Source organism: Oncorhynchus masou, chromosome 30 (assembly GCF_036934945.1).
Source record: "Oncorhynchus masou masou isolate Uvic2021 chromosome 30, UVic_Omas_1.1, whole genome shotgun sequence".
Classification (NCBI taxonomy): domain Eukaryota; kingdom Metazoa; phylum Chordata; class Actinopteri; order Salmoniformes; family Salmonidae; genus Oncorhynchus; species Oncorhynchus masou.
The window spans coordinates 17,244,055-17,257,471 of NC_088241.1; the positions used below are offsets into that span (position 1 = coordinate 17,244,055).

General features: G+C 43.6%; 2 protein-coding genes across 2 annotated transcripts in view; one reads left to right on the top strand and one right to left on the bottom strand.

Moving 5' to 3' along the window:
- Window positions 1-4,842, top strand: part of LOC135522191 (neural-cadherin-like) — a 102,018-nt gene extending 97,176 nt beyond the window's left edge. Inside the window, exons 30-34 of the mRNA XM_064948232.1 lie at window positions 42-306; window positions 758-938; window positions 1,069-1,322; window positions 2,069-2,226; window positions 2,384-4,842. Coding sequence (XP_064804304.1) covers window positions 42-306; window positions 758-938; window positions 1,069-1,322; window positions 2,069-2,226; window positions 2,384-2,980 — 1,455 coding nt within the window. The 3' untranslated portion in view covers window positions 2,981-4,842. The remainder of the gene's footprint in view (window positions 1-41; window positions 307-757; window positions 939-1,068; window positions 1,323-2,068; window positions 2,227-2,383) is intronic.
- Window positions 4,843-6,673: 1,831 nt separating this feature from the next.
- On the bottom strand, window positions 6,674-12,120 carry LOC135522192 (G1/S-specific cyclin-E2-like). The gene is made up of 12 exons (XM_064948233.1): window positions 12,105-12,120; window positions 11,168-11,229; window positions 10,965-11,043; window positions 10,797-10,847; window positions 10,139-10,284; window positions 9,621-9,756; window positions 9,219-9,365; window positions 8,988-9,083; window positions 8,774-8,908; window positions 8,554-8,665; window positions 8,298-8,455; window positions 6,674-8,055 (listed from the first exon to the last, which is right to left on the bottom strand). Exons 2-12 carry the CDS (start codon window positions 11,185-11,187, stop codon window positions 7,948-7,950), a joined length of 1,188 nt encoding a protein of 395 aa, XP_064804305.1. The 5' UTR covers window positions 11,188-11,229; window positions 12,105-12,120; the 3' UTR covers window positions 6,674-7,947.
- Window positions 12,121-13,417: the final 1,297 nt, after the last annotated feature.

Below are 13,417 nucleotides of genomic sequence, written 5' to 3' on the forward strand. Positions count from 1 at the left end.
AAGTGGCTACATTTGCTGACGTCCTCTCTCCACTCTCTCAGATCGTAGACAGCCACCTGTCGGTGCGTGCCAACCTGGGTGACGGTGCCCACTCCCTTCGCCTGGCCAGCCAGCGGGTCGACGGGGGCCAGTGGGTCCTCGCCAGCTTGCATCGTCATGACAACCTCTTCACGCTGCGCCTGGAGCAGGGCGGTGGCTCGCGGGAGGCCAGGGCCTGGATGGGGAACAGGCGGGAGATTGTGGTGCACCCCTCCAGTGTGCTGCTGGGGAATGGACCCACCCCGGGACAATCTGCTGACTTCCAGGGTAAGACAGTCTCCTCTTCTGTCCTTTCCATGTTTTCTCTGCTGGTTCTCTCTTCTTTCTCCTCTGTCTCCTCTTTGTCTCAATCTATTCTCCTGTTTTCCTGTCTCCTTTTATCCTCTCTTCTCATCATGTCATCTTATCCTATCTCTACTCCTCCCCTCCTCTCCACTGTAATGGTCTCCTCTCTCCTTGTGTCTGCCTTCTAGCTCTCAGTGTGTGTATCGTTGGCTGGGTCAAAAAGCCACAGGTCCATGTCAAGGAGTGGCTGATCTTTCTTTCTGATCATTTTGTTCCATATTTTTTACACAATCTTTCCCTTTTGTCCCTCTATTTTCCTTTACCAAGGCAAATACATTTCTTAGAAGTAGCAATCACAGAAAACAATCATCTCTGATGATCTTGTATCCTATTAGTATTGGTCTGTCATTAAGTCTCCCTTTCTCTTTCGCAGGCTGCCTGCGGGATGTGAGGCTGAACGACCACTCCCTCCTTCTGGATGGTCAGAGTACCGAGTTCAGCACGGTGTTGGAGCGGAGGGGGGTGACTTCAGGTTGTCACTCAGACGCCTGCAGTGCCAAGCCCTGCCGCAGCCCCCTCTACTGTGTGGACCTGTGGAGGAAACACCAGTGCAGGTGTGTGAGGCTGACTACACACACATTTAAACACATACAAGCACTATCTCACACACACACACAATCTTACACATGCTAAGGACACACAGACATAGTTAAAAGAACAAACCTGTTCTCTGCCCTCTCCCAGGTGTCCAGGTGGCCAGGTGACGGTGACAGACGAGACATCAGGCCACCACCGCTGTGTGCCCTCCCCCTGTGGACCCTCGGCTTGCCGTAACAGGGGCACCTGCCACGCCCTGACCCCTGACAGCTGGCAGTGCCGTTGCCCCGAAGGGTTCAGAGGTCAGCGTTGTGAGGTGGGCCAGATGAAAGCCCACCGTATGGCCGCCCTCAGCCCGGGCTCCATCCTGGTCATCAGCATGTGTCTGCTCGTCTTCTTCGGTAAATATGGGCGACTAAAACCCTCTCTTCACATGACCTTTTACCCTTCGTATAGTGAGCTGTTTTTACGGAACATTAAGCGTGCTTAAGGACATCAATAGAGTAGCCATTATAATGCTGTCCATTAGCAGCATTGATAAACACCATATAGATAGATGTGTAGTTAGATGTATGTAGAAGGGAGAGCAGGGGAAATAGACTAGAGACTAGAGGGCCTGTTCAATGACAGTGACACGTGACAGGTAGCGAGGTTTGTATGAGCCTCTGACGGGTACGGCTCTGTGATGTCAGACTAGCAGTGCCCCCGAGGACCCCTCTGTCAACGCTGACGGCCCTGATACACGACGCAGCGAGATCATAGCCCCATGCCAGGGAAAGGAGAGGGGGATGAGAAGTGGAGAACATAAACATCTGAGTGCTAAAACTAGAAATGTCAAGCGAGATGAGGAAAAGGGTGAAGTAGCTGCAGCGGTGAATGTCTACAAATCAGTGATGGTTAGACTTGCAGGGAGAGTGAGGGGAAGTTGAGAGAGATGGCATGAAGGGAGAGGGGAAAAGAGAGTGTAGGATTGCCTGAGGGATGGTAGATGGCCGACAGAAGACAAGAGGTGAACGTGAAAAGGATAGGTTTTGCTTCATCTCTTTCCCTTCAACACTCAGATGCATGTAGAGTACAGTAGTGTTATCTCTCCATCTCTTCCATCCACTCTAATGACGGAACTGTTTCCTTTCTCTGTGTCCTGTAGCTGTGCTGGTCGCTGTGACAGTGTGGAACCAGAAGGGCAGTCGTAGTAAGTTCCAGAAGAGGGGCGTGTACCACCTCCCTGCAGAACACCAGAGCTGGGAGGACATCAGAGAGAACATCCTCAACTACAACGAGGAGGGAGGAGGAGAGCAAGACCAGGTACACACACACACACGCACAGGTCAGACATTGCAGCACAGCGAAATGACCTACGTCACTGTTCATTGAGATTGATTTCTAAATTGACCACTAGATGGCATCATTTACTTATTTTTCATACTTATGTTTTTAATTTGATGCCATTTCATCCCTCCAGAATGCCTATGACATCACAGAGCTGAAGAGGCCCCTGTGTTCCAGCCTGTCCCAGTCCTCATCCTGCACCACCGCCCCTCTCATCAAGTCCTCCCAGGGCTCCCAGGAGGAGGTGCACCCCGCTGGCTCAGCCTGCAGCTCAGGGACCCCCTACCTCCACATCCCCCACCACCACCACCGTCATCAACATCACCACACAAGCAATGCTAGCTATACTAATGATAGTAATGATGCGCATGCTATCTCCGTGGGCCTCTGCCCCATGGACTTCAAGAGCTACGTGGCGCATATCATCTGGGAGGCCGACAACGACAGTCAGGAGTTCCCGCCAGACAACTATCATGTCTGGAGCATCGAGGGCGCCGGGTCCCCGGTCGGTAGCCTCAGCTCGCTGGGTTCTGCTATCTCCCACGATACAGCAGAGGAAGAGGAGGGAGCAGCCTTCAGCTTTGACCGGCTATCCCACTGGGGGGACAAGTTTGAGGCTCTAAGTGAAATGTACGAGCGGCCGGCACTGGCGCTGACATACAGGGAAGCTTTGAGTTACAGCCAGAGTCAGAGGAGCCATAGTCAGGACAACCTGCCACACCCTTTTTAGGGTACTCAGAAACCACAACCCATCATACACTGCAACATTGACTGACTTAGTTCCTGCTAGTGATTGTGTCTGGTGTGTCAATGCTGGTTGGTAGTAAGGGAAGCAAAGCACACAGAAAATTGGCTCCTGTTCTTTTTTTCTTCATGTTGACAGGTTTGCTGAAGCTTTATGTGGTGGAAGAGGGATTACAAGTCTTAGTGAGATTAATTAATTTATTCTGTTTTATTTCTCTCGGTGATGTGTTGAAACTGTATTTATTTTTGCTCTGAAATGATGTTGAACCAACAGGGACAATGTTGTTCTTCTATATTATAAGGACTTTGAACTTTAATGTGTCAAATGTATATGTTACGGTACCCATTTATTTCGTGTTGTAACGTTTTTGTTTCAGACATCCTATTGGATAAAGACAGTCATGCCAGGGAAACAAGCAAACGGAGAGGCTCTGATTTGTTCCTTCGCCACATCCTGTGAGAATATATATTAACAGCATTTTTGCCCTACACAGGGGGAGTTCCCCTTCTTCAGTTCAGCAGGAGGTAGATATGATCTCTAGGAGGAACATTATATAACTAAAGGAAAATTGATTCGACGAAGAAAGCTGTCAATCGTGTTGCTTGTTCCTTGATATGTGTAAGTTATCCGTTCTCATATGCAAGAGATTCCAGAGCCTCTAGACTATTGTCAAATACTTTCCCTTTCAATCACGGTCTAATTGCACTAGTGGATGATTCTCAGTCTTGATTGCAGAATCCATTTGCCAAAAAATAAGTACAAACCTTAAAATGCTTAGAATGGTAAAAGCATTGTTGATCTGCCTGGTGAGAAACCTTCACTTGGCATCAATTATGTGTATTATAGAATATAGTGATGGGTTTCAGATAGGAAATATTTTTATACTCCAATATAGACATGATGAACCCAGCCCTCGTGGTGCACTGTGTTGATGTGTCTTACAAGGATGTGCTCCTTTCTTCTGTTTCTAGCTCTATGTTGGTTCAGAGATGGTGTTGTGTGATGCCAATCATGTCTGAAACTTCCTGTCCTATCGTCTTGGAAACAAGAGGGCAGGATGACCCCACAGTGTCCTGACAACGTCTGATGAATGTTTTGTGCTAAAGGAGACAGGACATACAGGGAGGGGTTGGCTGCGGAGGAATAGTTGTGAGTAGTCAAAGAAAAGTCAAACAGTACAATCACAGAAACTCCATTGCCGACAATTATTTTATAATTGATCTGATTGAAATGGTTCTATTTTTGTTGCCGTAGGTAGACAGAAACTCCACAAAACTAGCTCTCCAAAAGATCTTCACTTTACGATTTTGTTCTTGATAACTCTTATATATAGCTGTATAAACAAATATCACATTTTGTCCATGGCTGTAGAGTTACTGTGATGCACAGTGGGGACAAAGTGAGAACCAGGAACACCTCACTAACAAACACACTGATAAAATCTCTTCTGACTATTGTCTCCACATTTCAAATTACTGGGGTGCCTTTTGTACGCTGGTGTTTGGTCCAATTATCGACTGCATCCTTACATTTTTTCCCCCATATAACTTAACTGCAGTTGCTATGTTTGCATATATTAACCTAAAACTATAGATACAATGGATAAATGTGGTTGCAGGCGTTCAGTGATTTTGATCAGGACACACATGGACTCCAGAACTCACAAACCCAGTAAGGCTTCACTCCTCGCAGCCCAGCGTCCCTACTTACTGTATTCAGGACTCGAGGTCCTTGCCCCCATGTTATTATGTGTATATATAATGTACATATCTACGTTTTATAGCAACCTAACGTCAGATATTCCTTTTGTATATTACTTTTAATAAAAATTACTTTTCTTCAAGGCATTGCAATTGGTTTTGTAACTTTATTTGTCCAATGTATGGATGGCTGTAACTCCATCTCTATTATATGGACACCGTTAATGAACCATGGCACAGGCTTTATCAGGACATAGCACTGTATGAGAGAAGGTTCAACAACAGGGGATGAGAAATACGGCCATGATTATTCTTAACATAGGGACATACTGCCCTCTGGTGGTGAGTTTCAGATCTTTACATGAAATACATGAAAAATAATGCATTTGGTCAAACGATATTGTTATAGTTTTTATTTATTTATACTGTAGATGTGTCATAGATAATATGGGCTATTTGTACGTGGAGATGGTAGCACATGTACGATAAGTTGAAAAATGAAAATAACTTGTCATAAAATTGAAGGACTCATTATGCAGTTGAGTTAGGGATGGGGGGTGATGGTCTCTTTGTCAGGGTTGGTTTAAGAGGGTTGGGTGGGGGGTTATGATAACGCTGGCATGTAGAGGTGGGGGCTATGCATTCCCAGGCCAACACAATAACCTCTCAATAACAACACAATAAGCGAGACTTGGGAAGGGGGAGAGAGAGCGGCCCATGCCTGCCTTGCTGTCCCACTGTCTGCCTCCTAGACTACCCCCTCAAACACACACACACAAACACACTGGCCTCATGGAGAGGCATGCATCATCGCACACAGACCCCCAAGCGGAGCTGACTGACCAGGGATCAGTCACTGTTCAGTCCTTTCAGGGTGGGGGACATTAGAGGGACTAGAGATAGGACTTGGGCAATTTTCTTAAAGGCCCAGTGCAGTCAAAAACGTAATTTTTCCATGTTTAATATAGAGTACAGTATATTTCCACACTATGAGGTTGGAATAATACTGTGCAAGTGTGAAAATGCCATTTTAGTGTTCGAAAATACGGACTGACATTTCAGCCTGTTTTGGTGGGATGGAGTTTTGCCCTGCCTGGTAACATCAAGGCCGTGGATAAGTTAGACAAAAAAGAAAGAGTTCAAAACCTCCGCCAATAACAGCTAGTTTTCAGTTTTCCCCACTCCCAGACAGTCCTAGCATAATTGTTGCTTGAGAAATTGCTGTTTGCCAAGAATCCAATTTTCTTTTTGACCATCTGATTTGAAAACAATCACAATAAGTTAATTGTTACCCTGAAATGACTTGATAAGAGATAATGGCTGCCTTGGACCTTTAACACAACATCTTACTGAGTCTCCTTCAGCTGCTTTGACCCACCTTATATTACATTTTATTCATAAGATTAGTGTTGTCCCTCTGGGTTCAACATAACACCCTTCAATACTTAGAACGTTGAGCACGTCATTGTGACTCCGTCTGAGTCATGGCTTCTTCTCAACGCCACCTGTCATTCAAGTGAAGCTTTCTCCTCCCCCTCGGTAGATACTCCCACGGCATGTGTAAACATGAACTAGAATGCCAGGCCCAAGACAATACTCAAGGCCTAAGGATAGGTTAGTAATGCAAAGCACATGTTAAAAGTGTAGGCCTCATCTTTATAACACCCCACCATTCTGTCAAAAGGTACTTTATGTCGGAGGCTCACACCGCACTCCTGGAGGCCAGGCGATGTTCGTCCCATTTCTCCTTTCACTTTCCTTCTCCCCTCAGCATGTCAGATACACAGGACTCCTCCAGACTGTCCATGTAATAGGTGGTATTGTATACAGATCTTGTGGCTTGATGCATTCAAGTTAGACCCGTTCTAAATGGCACGCCCTCTCCAAGTCACAAGAATTTAACAAACCATGGTCGAAAAGTACTAGGCAAATTCTGCCATTCCAAAGTCAACCATAAAAGCAGGCAAAATGTATTTCCATTTCATTTATTCAATACATTGCATGTTTCCTTTAGAAAACAGAACATTCAGTTTATGTACATAACATATACACATGAGTATTTACAGTTTAAACATGGTTCTTTGTATACCGCTGCAGGCATCTGCACAACACTGAAGGGTTCAGTTGACAGTCACAGGTTTGCTGGACAGACTGGGTTAGAGCCCTCCACTGGAGCCTCAAGTCTTTACAGCACCACTAGTTCAACTAAGGCACCACGGACAGGCTAGCGCAGGACTACGCAACATAACATTTCATATGTAACTGCATTATACCCCCCCAATAACAGATGTCAAAATCATAAATAACATGCATCCCGTGAATTAAATAGGTTGCCTTCCTTTGGCATTGTTAAAGAACTGGATTCATAGCCCTATGAAGAATGTATATATGGAGATACAATGTTTTTAAGGCTTAAATGAACAAATAAATATGTTAAAATGGCATGGTTGTAAATTGGTCCAAGAGGCCTATATCAAACTACTGAAGTCAAGTGTTCCAGGAATGTGTTGTGGCAGGAGAATGCACCAGGCACATGGAAATTAGTTGTTCACAGTGGAGAGAATACATACGGTCAAAAATGGTGCTTAAGTCGGTATAGAAAAGAGTTAACCCTGCACTACCATTTCAAACGGCTCAAATGTTCAAACGTAACCACAGCAAACATCAATACTTCTTTCGGTGTTATTGTACGGCTGAGCTTTCCCAGGAGTACCCAAATTTAGACTAAACAGCACTAAATACATACGATACCACAATGTTAGGAGACTGAGTTGAGAAACTCAACTTTGTATTATGTACCAAATAAAATATTCGCTTTTCAGCTATCAAAACATCCCATGTCTTGAGATGTTCAGCTTCAAGTAAAAGAGGGAGCAGCAGACGTTTTCCTATGGAGAAAGATTTGTCACCTCAAATGATCTCCATGTAAAATTCTAATTCTGGGGATTAAGATTCTGAGAACAGGGTTTTTGTTGCAATCATTTGACTAAATAAGTCAATATAGTTACCATGAGCTAATTTCCATGGTTGTACTGCATATATACTCTGATACCCAGCTTGGTATATAAAGTAAAATAACTTCTTAACATGCTACGCAAAGGTGAGTTATTACCAAAAGGCAAATTTGATTGGTCACATGAGGATGAGGTTCAGAAGTTAAGTTTCCCGGCCTCTGGCTGGTCAGGCGTGGCGTCTAGGGAATTCTCCCTTCATCGGGTTGGCCAGAAGATCAACGCGAGGAGACCCTGGGGCTCAGTGATTGGCTGGTTTCTCTGTGCTTTTTGGTGGAGTTAATATCCCTCCTATGGCAGCAGGCGACAGACTGTCTTGGCTGTCCGGTTGCCTCTGGTGAGCGTCGCTCTGCAACAGACAAAACACTTCATTAAGAACAACGAACATTTGTATGAGCAGTTATATTCTTTCACTTCAAAAACATTACTTGGTGGCACAAAATGGCTGCCCATGCATCAAGATGGCTGCAATACATTTCTGGGTGGAAGCGACTTGCTCCACTGGTAGAAATACTCGAAACAGCCAACAGTGTAGCCATTCTGTTTTGAATATTGTACTCATTCCAACCCCTGAAATGTGTGAGCCCTCACCAGCATGGACAGGTAGTCTACGTGGGTCTGGATGTTGTGTCTGTCGTCAGACGTCACTTTCTTAAAGTCTTTGAGCTCTGCTCTGGGACAGGCGCTGACCGTGCGCATGAAGGGGGTCATCCACTGGACACAGGGGGCAATACTATCCCACGTCAGACCTGCACAGAAACAGACATTAGTAACTATGTAATAACAGGGCTGTGGGGCTCTACAGAGTGGGGCCAACTTATGTACACGATGCCAAATCATTGCTTACCTGATACTTTGTGGACAACATCAAATGAGAAAAAATGGCAGAAGGCAGCAGCAGCCAGTATCCCATACTGGTAGTCCAGACAGTTGATGTCCAGAATGGCCAGGTCTAAAAGCTGTAACATGAAGAGACCATGACAACCATTAAAACAGTTGTAGGGAAGCTGAAAACCTTCCACAAGTCAAGTGACAGGAGAAGCTGCCGGGGGGGCTAGTGGACTCACCTGTGTGATCTGGATGTAGGTGTCTTGAGAGAACTGAGGTACCAGGAAGTTGACGCCATCCTTTAGGGACTCCACCTGAGCATAGAGCTTCAGCCATGTGATCACTGTCTCTGGACACAGGTTCCAGTTCAGCGCCTGATGGAGGAGAGAAGCCATTAAGTCATGTGACAACTGAATTAGTACAGTGCCGGTTTGGGCACAGGGGGCTTCTTACCTTCAACATGACAAGTTCCATCTCCAGGATCGCTTCCTCCTCACAGGCTCCGTCAGTAACGTAGGCAAACTCATGGAGCTTTGGAGGGTAGATTTCCTGAGGGGCATAAGGAGGGGGAACGATTAGACTTGAGAAAAATACATCACAAATGCCATTTTGTTATGACACAGTATAAACTGAAGCAGTGGTCGCCATCCAGAAGAACATGAAAACGGAGGGCACTACGCCTACCTCCATCTTAGACGCGATGAAAAGGGCTGTGATTCCTATGAGCTGCAGTCGGTCCTTCTCCATATCGTCCTGTGTCAGCATGAAGCGGTCAAAGAAGTCCTGAGCCAGATAAGCAGTCTGTCGATGCAGAGTGTACACCTCACTCACCTACAACACAGGACAAAACAGGGATGGGTTAGACATGAGTCAGGTCGGTACAAATCCTGGGGCACTATAGTAAAGTAGTATTGGAGAAGTAGAACCCCTGAGATAATAACTTTGGAGGTGGAGTATCAGACCTTTGGCCCATGCATATCCAGTCATTACAAATCCAAGTGCAGGTGTAAACAAGGCTTATAGATGGGTACAAGTAATAGGCCCAAGATTGTATAGAGTACAGCAAGTCATTTCAGAGACACGTACCTCTAGAAGCCAGTCCAGGAGAATGGCCCTCATCTTGGGCTTTAGTTTGGGGTGCTGCTGTAGGAAGCCTTTGTCATGGACATACTTCAGCTCCTTGTTCAGCATCTTAATCCACACATCATCTGAGCTGGCCCAGCTGCCAAGGGGAAAAACAGGTTAACAGGACATCCGGTGTGCAATCGCATGGACTATGAGGGCCCAACACCAGACACTGAATTTGTTTGTCATCAATAGTAACAAACAGGAGAAAATGCAAAAAGTTCCGAGTAGCTGAAGTGTTTCTAGTTGCAGGTCTACTGCCACCCTGACTAATGTAAGCGTGGCATTGACACACATTAGCCAAGTGGATAACGTGAGTCGAGTCCCACTAAAACATTACATATTCAGAGTTTTCTTAAGTAGCATTGGGGGTACAAGTTAGGAACAAAGACAATTGGCATCTGCATGACAGGGGGGGTACTTTCCAATCTATTGAGGTGTAAAGGGCATTTGGGCTCAGCCCCTTCAACACACTGTACCTGAGGCAGGGCAGTGGTGAGGTCTTGATGAAGATGTTCTTGAATCTGAACTGCTTGAAGCCAGACCGGTCTCTTGTCATCTCCAGCTCCTTGTGTGGCGTTTCTACGAGGACACATGGACTTGCCCCTTCTTCTGACCACCGTTTCTAGAGAGAAAAGGCACCAAGGTCAATCTCTTCATCAGCAGTCACATAAGCAGCAAATGCAGATATAAATAAGCATGCATTTACCAAGTGATAATTCCATATAGCCAACAGAGCCCTCATTTACAAATAGAGGTCACAGCATGCTACCAGCACAGTGAAAACTACCAAACTGCTCATAGCTATAGTATACACATGAACTTAACATAGAAAAGAAAATAATGATTTCGACAGAAACGGGTATTTATGAGAGGTTCCATAGTGTATACAAAACAAAGCATGCGGTGTGATTTAGATTAGGCGGGTAGAGGAGAAAGGGACAGACAAAACGCGGGGTTATTGCGCGCAGTCTAACCCACTGACACAGTTAACGCGACTAGTTAAGTCTCATCAATAATTACTTCGACATCAATGCGAATTTGACCATAGTTCACCCCTAAATTCTCCCACATGATTTAAAGTCATCAATCACTGGCACAACTTGGTAAAGTTAATTGAATAAACAAGCAACCAACCTGAATTTCATAGCTTTGTTTCTTCACTGCGGGTGGCATCTTTTTGGATGGCTGAAAAGTGGACAATACAGTTAGCTAAGATTATAGTTCTTATTTGACGACAAACCAATAAAAACAATACCGCTACACTAACAGTTAAAAATAACACAGCTAGCTAATTGAACAAACCTCAGATTTTCTTTTTCGTCTGATCTTGACATTCTCTTCTGGTGCGTTCTCATCTCTTGCTTTCAATGTGATGCGACCACTGAAAAGACAGAATTTTTAGCGACAAAGCAGTCACCATACCAATTGTTACAAACATGTACAAATAAGCAATGTTATAGCTAGCTTGCAATCATGCTTGTTGATAACAAGGCTTTATCCCATACCTGCGTCTAACGTTAGCCATTCTGTCAATTGAAGGCTTCAGAGTTCCACCGAAAATGATCCACTGAAAAGGAGACAGGGCGAAAACATTGTTAAAATGGCAAAGATACTTATCTTTACAAGTTCAAAACACCATTGGATAATAAAAGGCTGTTTTTTCCGGCGGTAAAATGGCATGCCAAATGGGTTGAGCTTGTGAGTACCGTAATTTTCATAAAGAAATCTACCACAAATTGCATAAAGATCAACTTTATGCGTAGTCCCAGTGTTATGTCAGAAGCCCTGGTAGTAACTTACATGGTTATTGTTAACAAAAGTAACCACACGATAATTATTTGATGGTTTGTGAAACCAAACTACGCGCCAATTTCTCAAAGCGGGAGGATTTGGACAGTCACTATGGCTAGCTACAGTAGCTCACCAACGAACCAACTGAGCCAACTTTAACTCTAATACAGCAACATAAAAAAAGTTTAGATAAAGCATATGATACTTAAAGAATGTTTTGCCGCAGCAATAATTCAACATTGGTAGGTATAATTTGCATGAGGATGTAGTTTGCTGGCTAGCAAAGTTACCTGCTAAGTATCTTTATGCCACGTCCCTGAAAAGCAGTGGTTGCTTCTATGTTAACGTTAAATAGCAATCAAATTTGATAAGAGAACAGCGTAAAAACAATGTGAAGAAACAGATTGTATTGTCTTATCAAATCAACCAACTAATGTTAACCAGATAACATTAGTTTGCAACCAACTTGTTTGCTAACGTTACCAGTCTCTCTTGCTATTTGGTTCCTTTTCAATATTTTTCGATAAACAAAATAACCCAATAAACTAAATGTTACTCATGGACATAATAGCTTTACCACGCAATTTCAGAATAAACTCCTGAGATATATAGCTAGTTAAATAAGCAAACAATTACTCTCCAGTTCCTTACCCTTAGAAATGAATGAACGAATAATGATCAGCTGTCGCGCCGGCGCCAATCTTTATATATATGACCATTCCATGGCAAGTGCGCATGTGTGTTCCCGGTTCATTCAAACGCGCTAAATGTTCAAATCTGAATTCCATTTATTGCAAATAAGAAAGCGAACATTCTGTTTTATTTCCCGGGAGTTAATACATTTGATCACGTGTTTGCGATCATTATTAGAGACTAGCACTCATCGACTTTGTATGGATGGCGGATCTACTTTGCACAAGAGGGGTTTAATTTATATTTTTAGGAAAAAAGGACGCCTTCCTTATTTCCCGGTTAACCTTAAATGACGCAGTAGGCGCTGAGGTAGCCTTTACACTTGGTCAAGTATATATAAAAAAACGTTTATGCTCTATTTTCTTATTTTTTCGCTGCAAGAAAAACACTTCCGTATTACAGGTCCACCTATGGGAGGGGTTTCAAACTCGCTTAGCCAATCAGAGGAGGGTCAGGAGAAACAACGTGGTCTTCCTTCAAAATGTAAACAACCCGAGATTAAGATAGTGTGGAGCGCTGTCATATTGAAACAGGAAGATTTTTACACGTTTCAAAGCAGATATTATATGCTTATTGTTATTGTACATAGATTGAGCTAGGTTGAAGCTTTCTTTTTTTCACTCCTCTTCTAGCTAATGCATTATTTGTCATACCAAGATAAGACTGCTGGAACCGTCCAAATAGTGACATCGACCCCCATGTATACCTATACCACAGTTTCTTACTAAACCATGTTTGCCTATACCGTAAAGCAGGATCAAGGAGTTACAAGCCGAAATATTCTGAAATAACTTGTTTAATTTTTTAAAAGTTATGCTTGAAATGGGCATTGTCTAATTGACTCAACAACCAAAAGCATAAAGTTAAGCCTTTTTAATGAATCAGAAAATCAAAAGTTATTTCTGGTTGCCTAGCTGGCCACCTGATTGATCCCACTTCCTACAATACCCCTCAGATTTCAACACACAATAAACATCAGTCATTATTCCATTTTATAGCATTTAAAACAAGTGTATAGGATTATTTTATCAGAGTTATTATTTTCTGGGTCACTGTTTATTTCCTAAAGTGTTGAATCGGTTGTTTGTTTGTAATAAACTCAGCAAAAAAAAGAAATGTCCTCTCACTGTCAACTGTGTTTATTTTCAGCAAACCTAACATGTGTAAATATTTGTATGAACAAAGCAAGATTCAACACCTTAGACATAAACTGAACAAGTTATACAGACATGTGACTAATAAATAGCAGAACAATGTGTCCTTGAACAAAG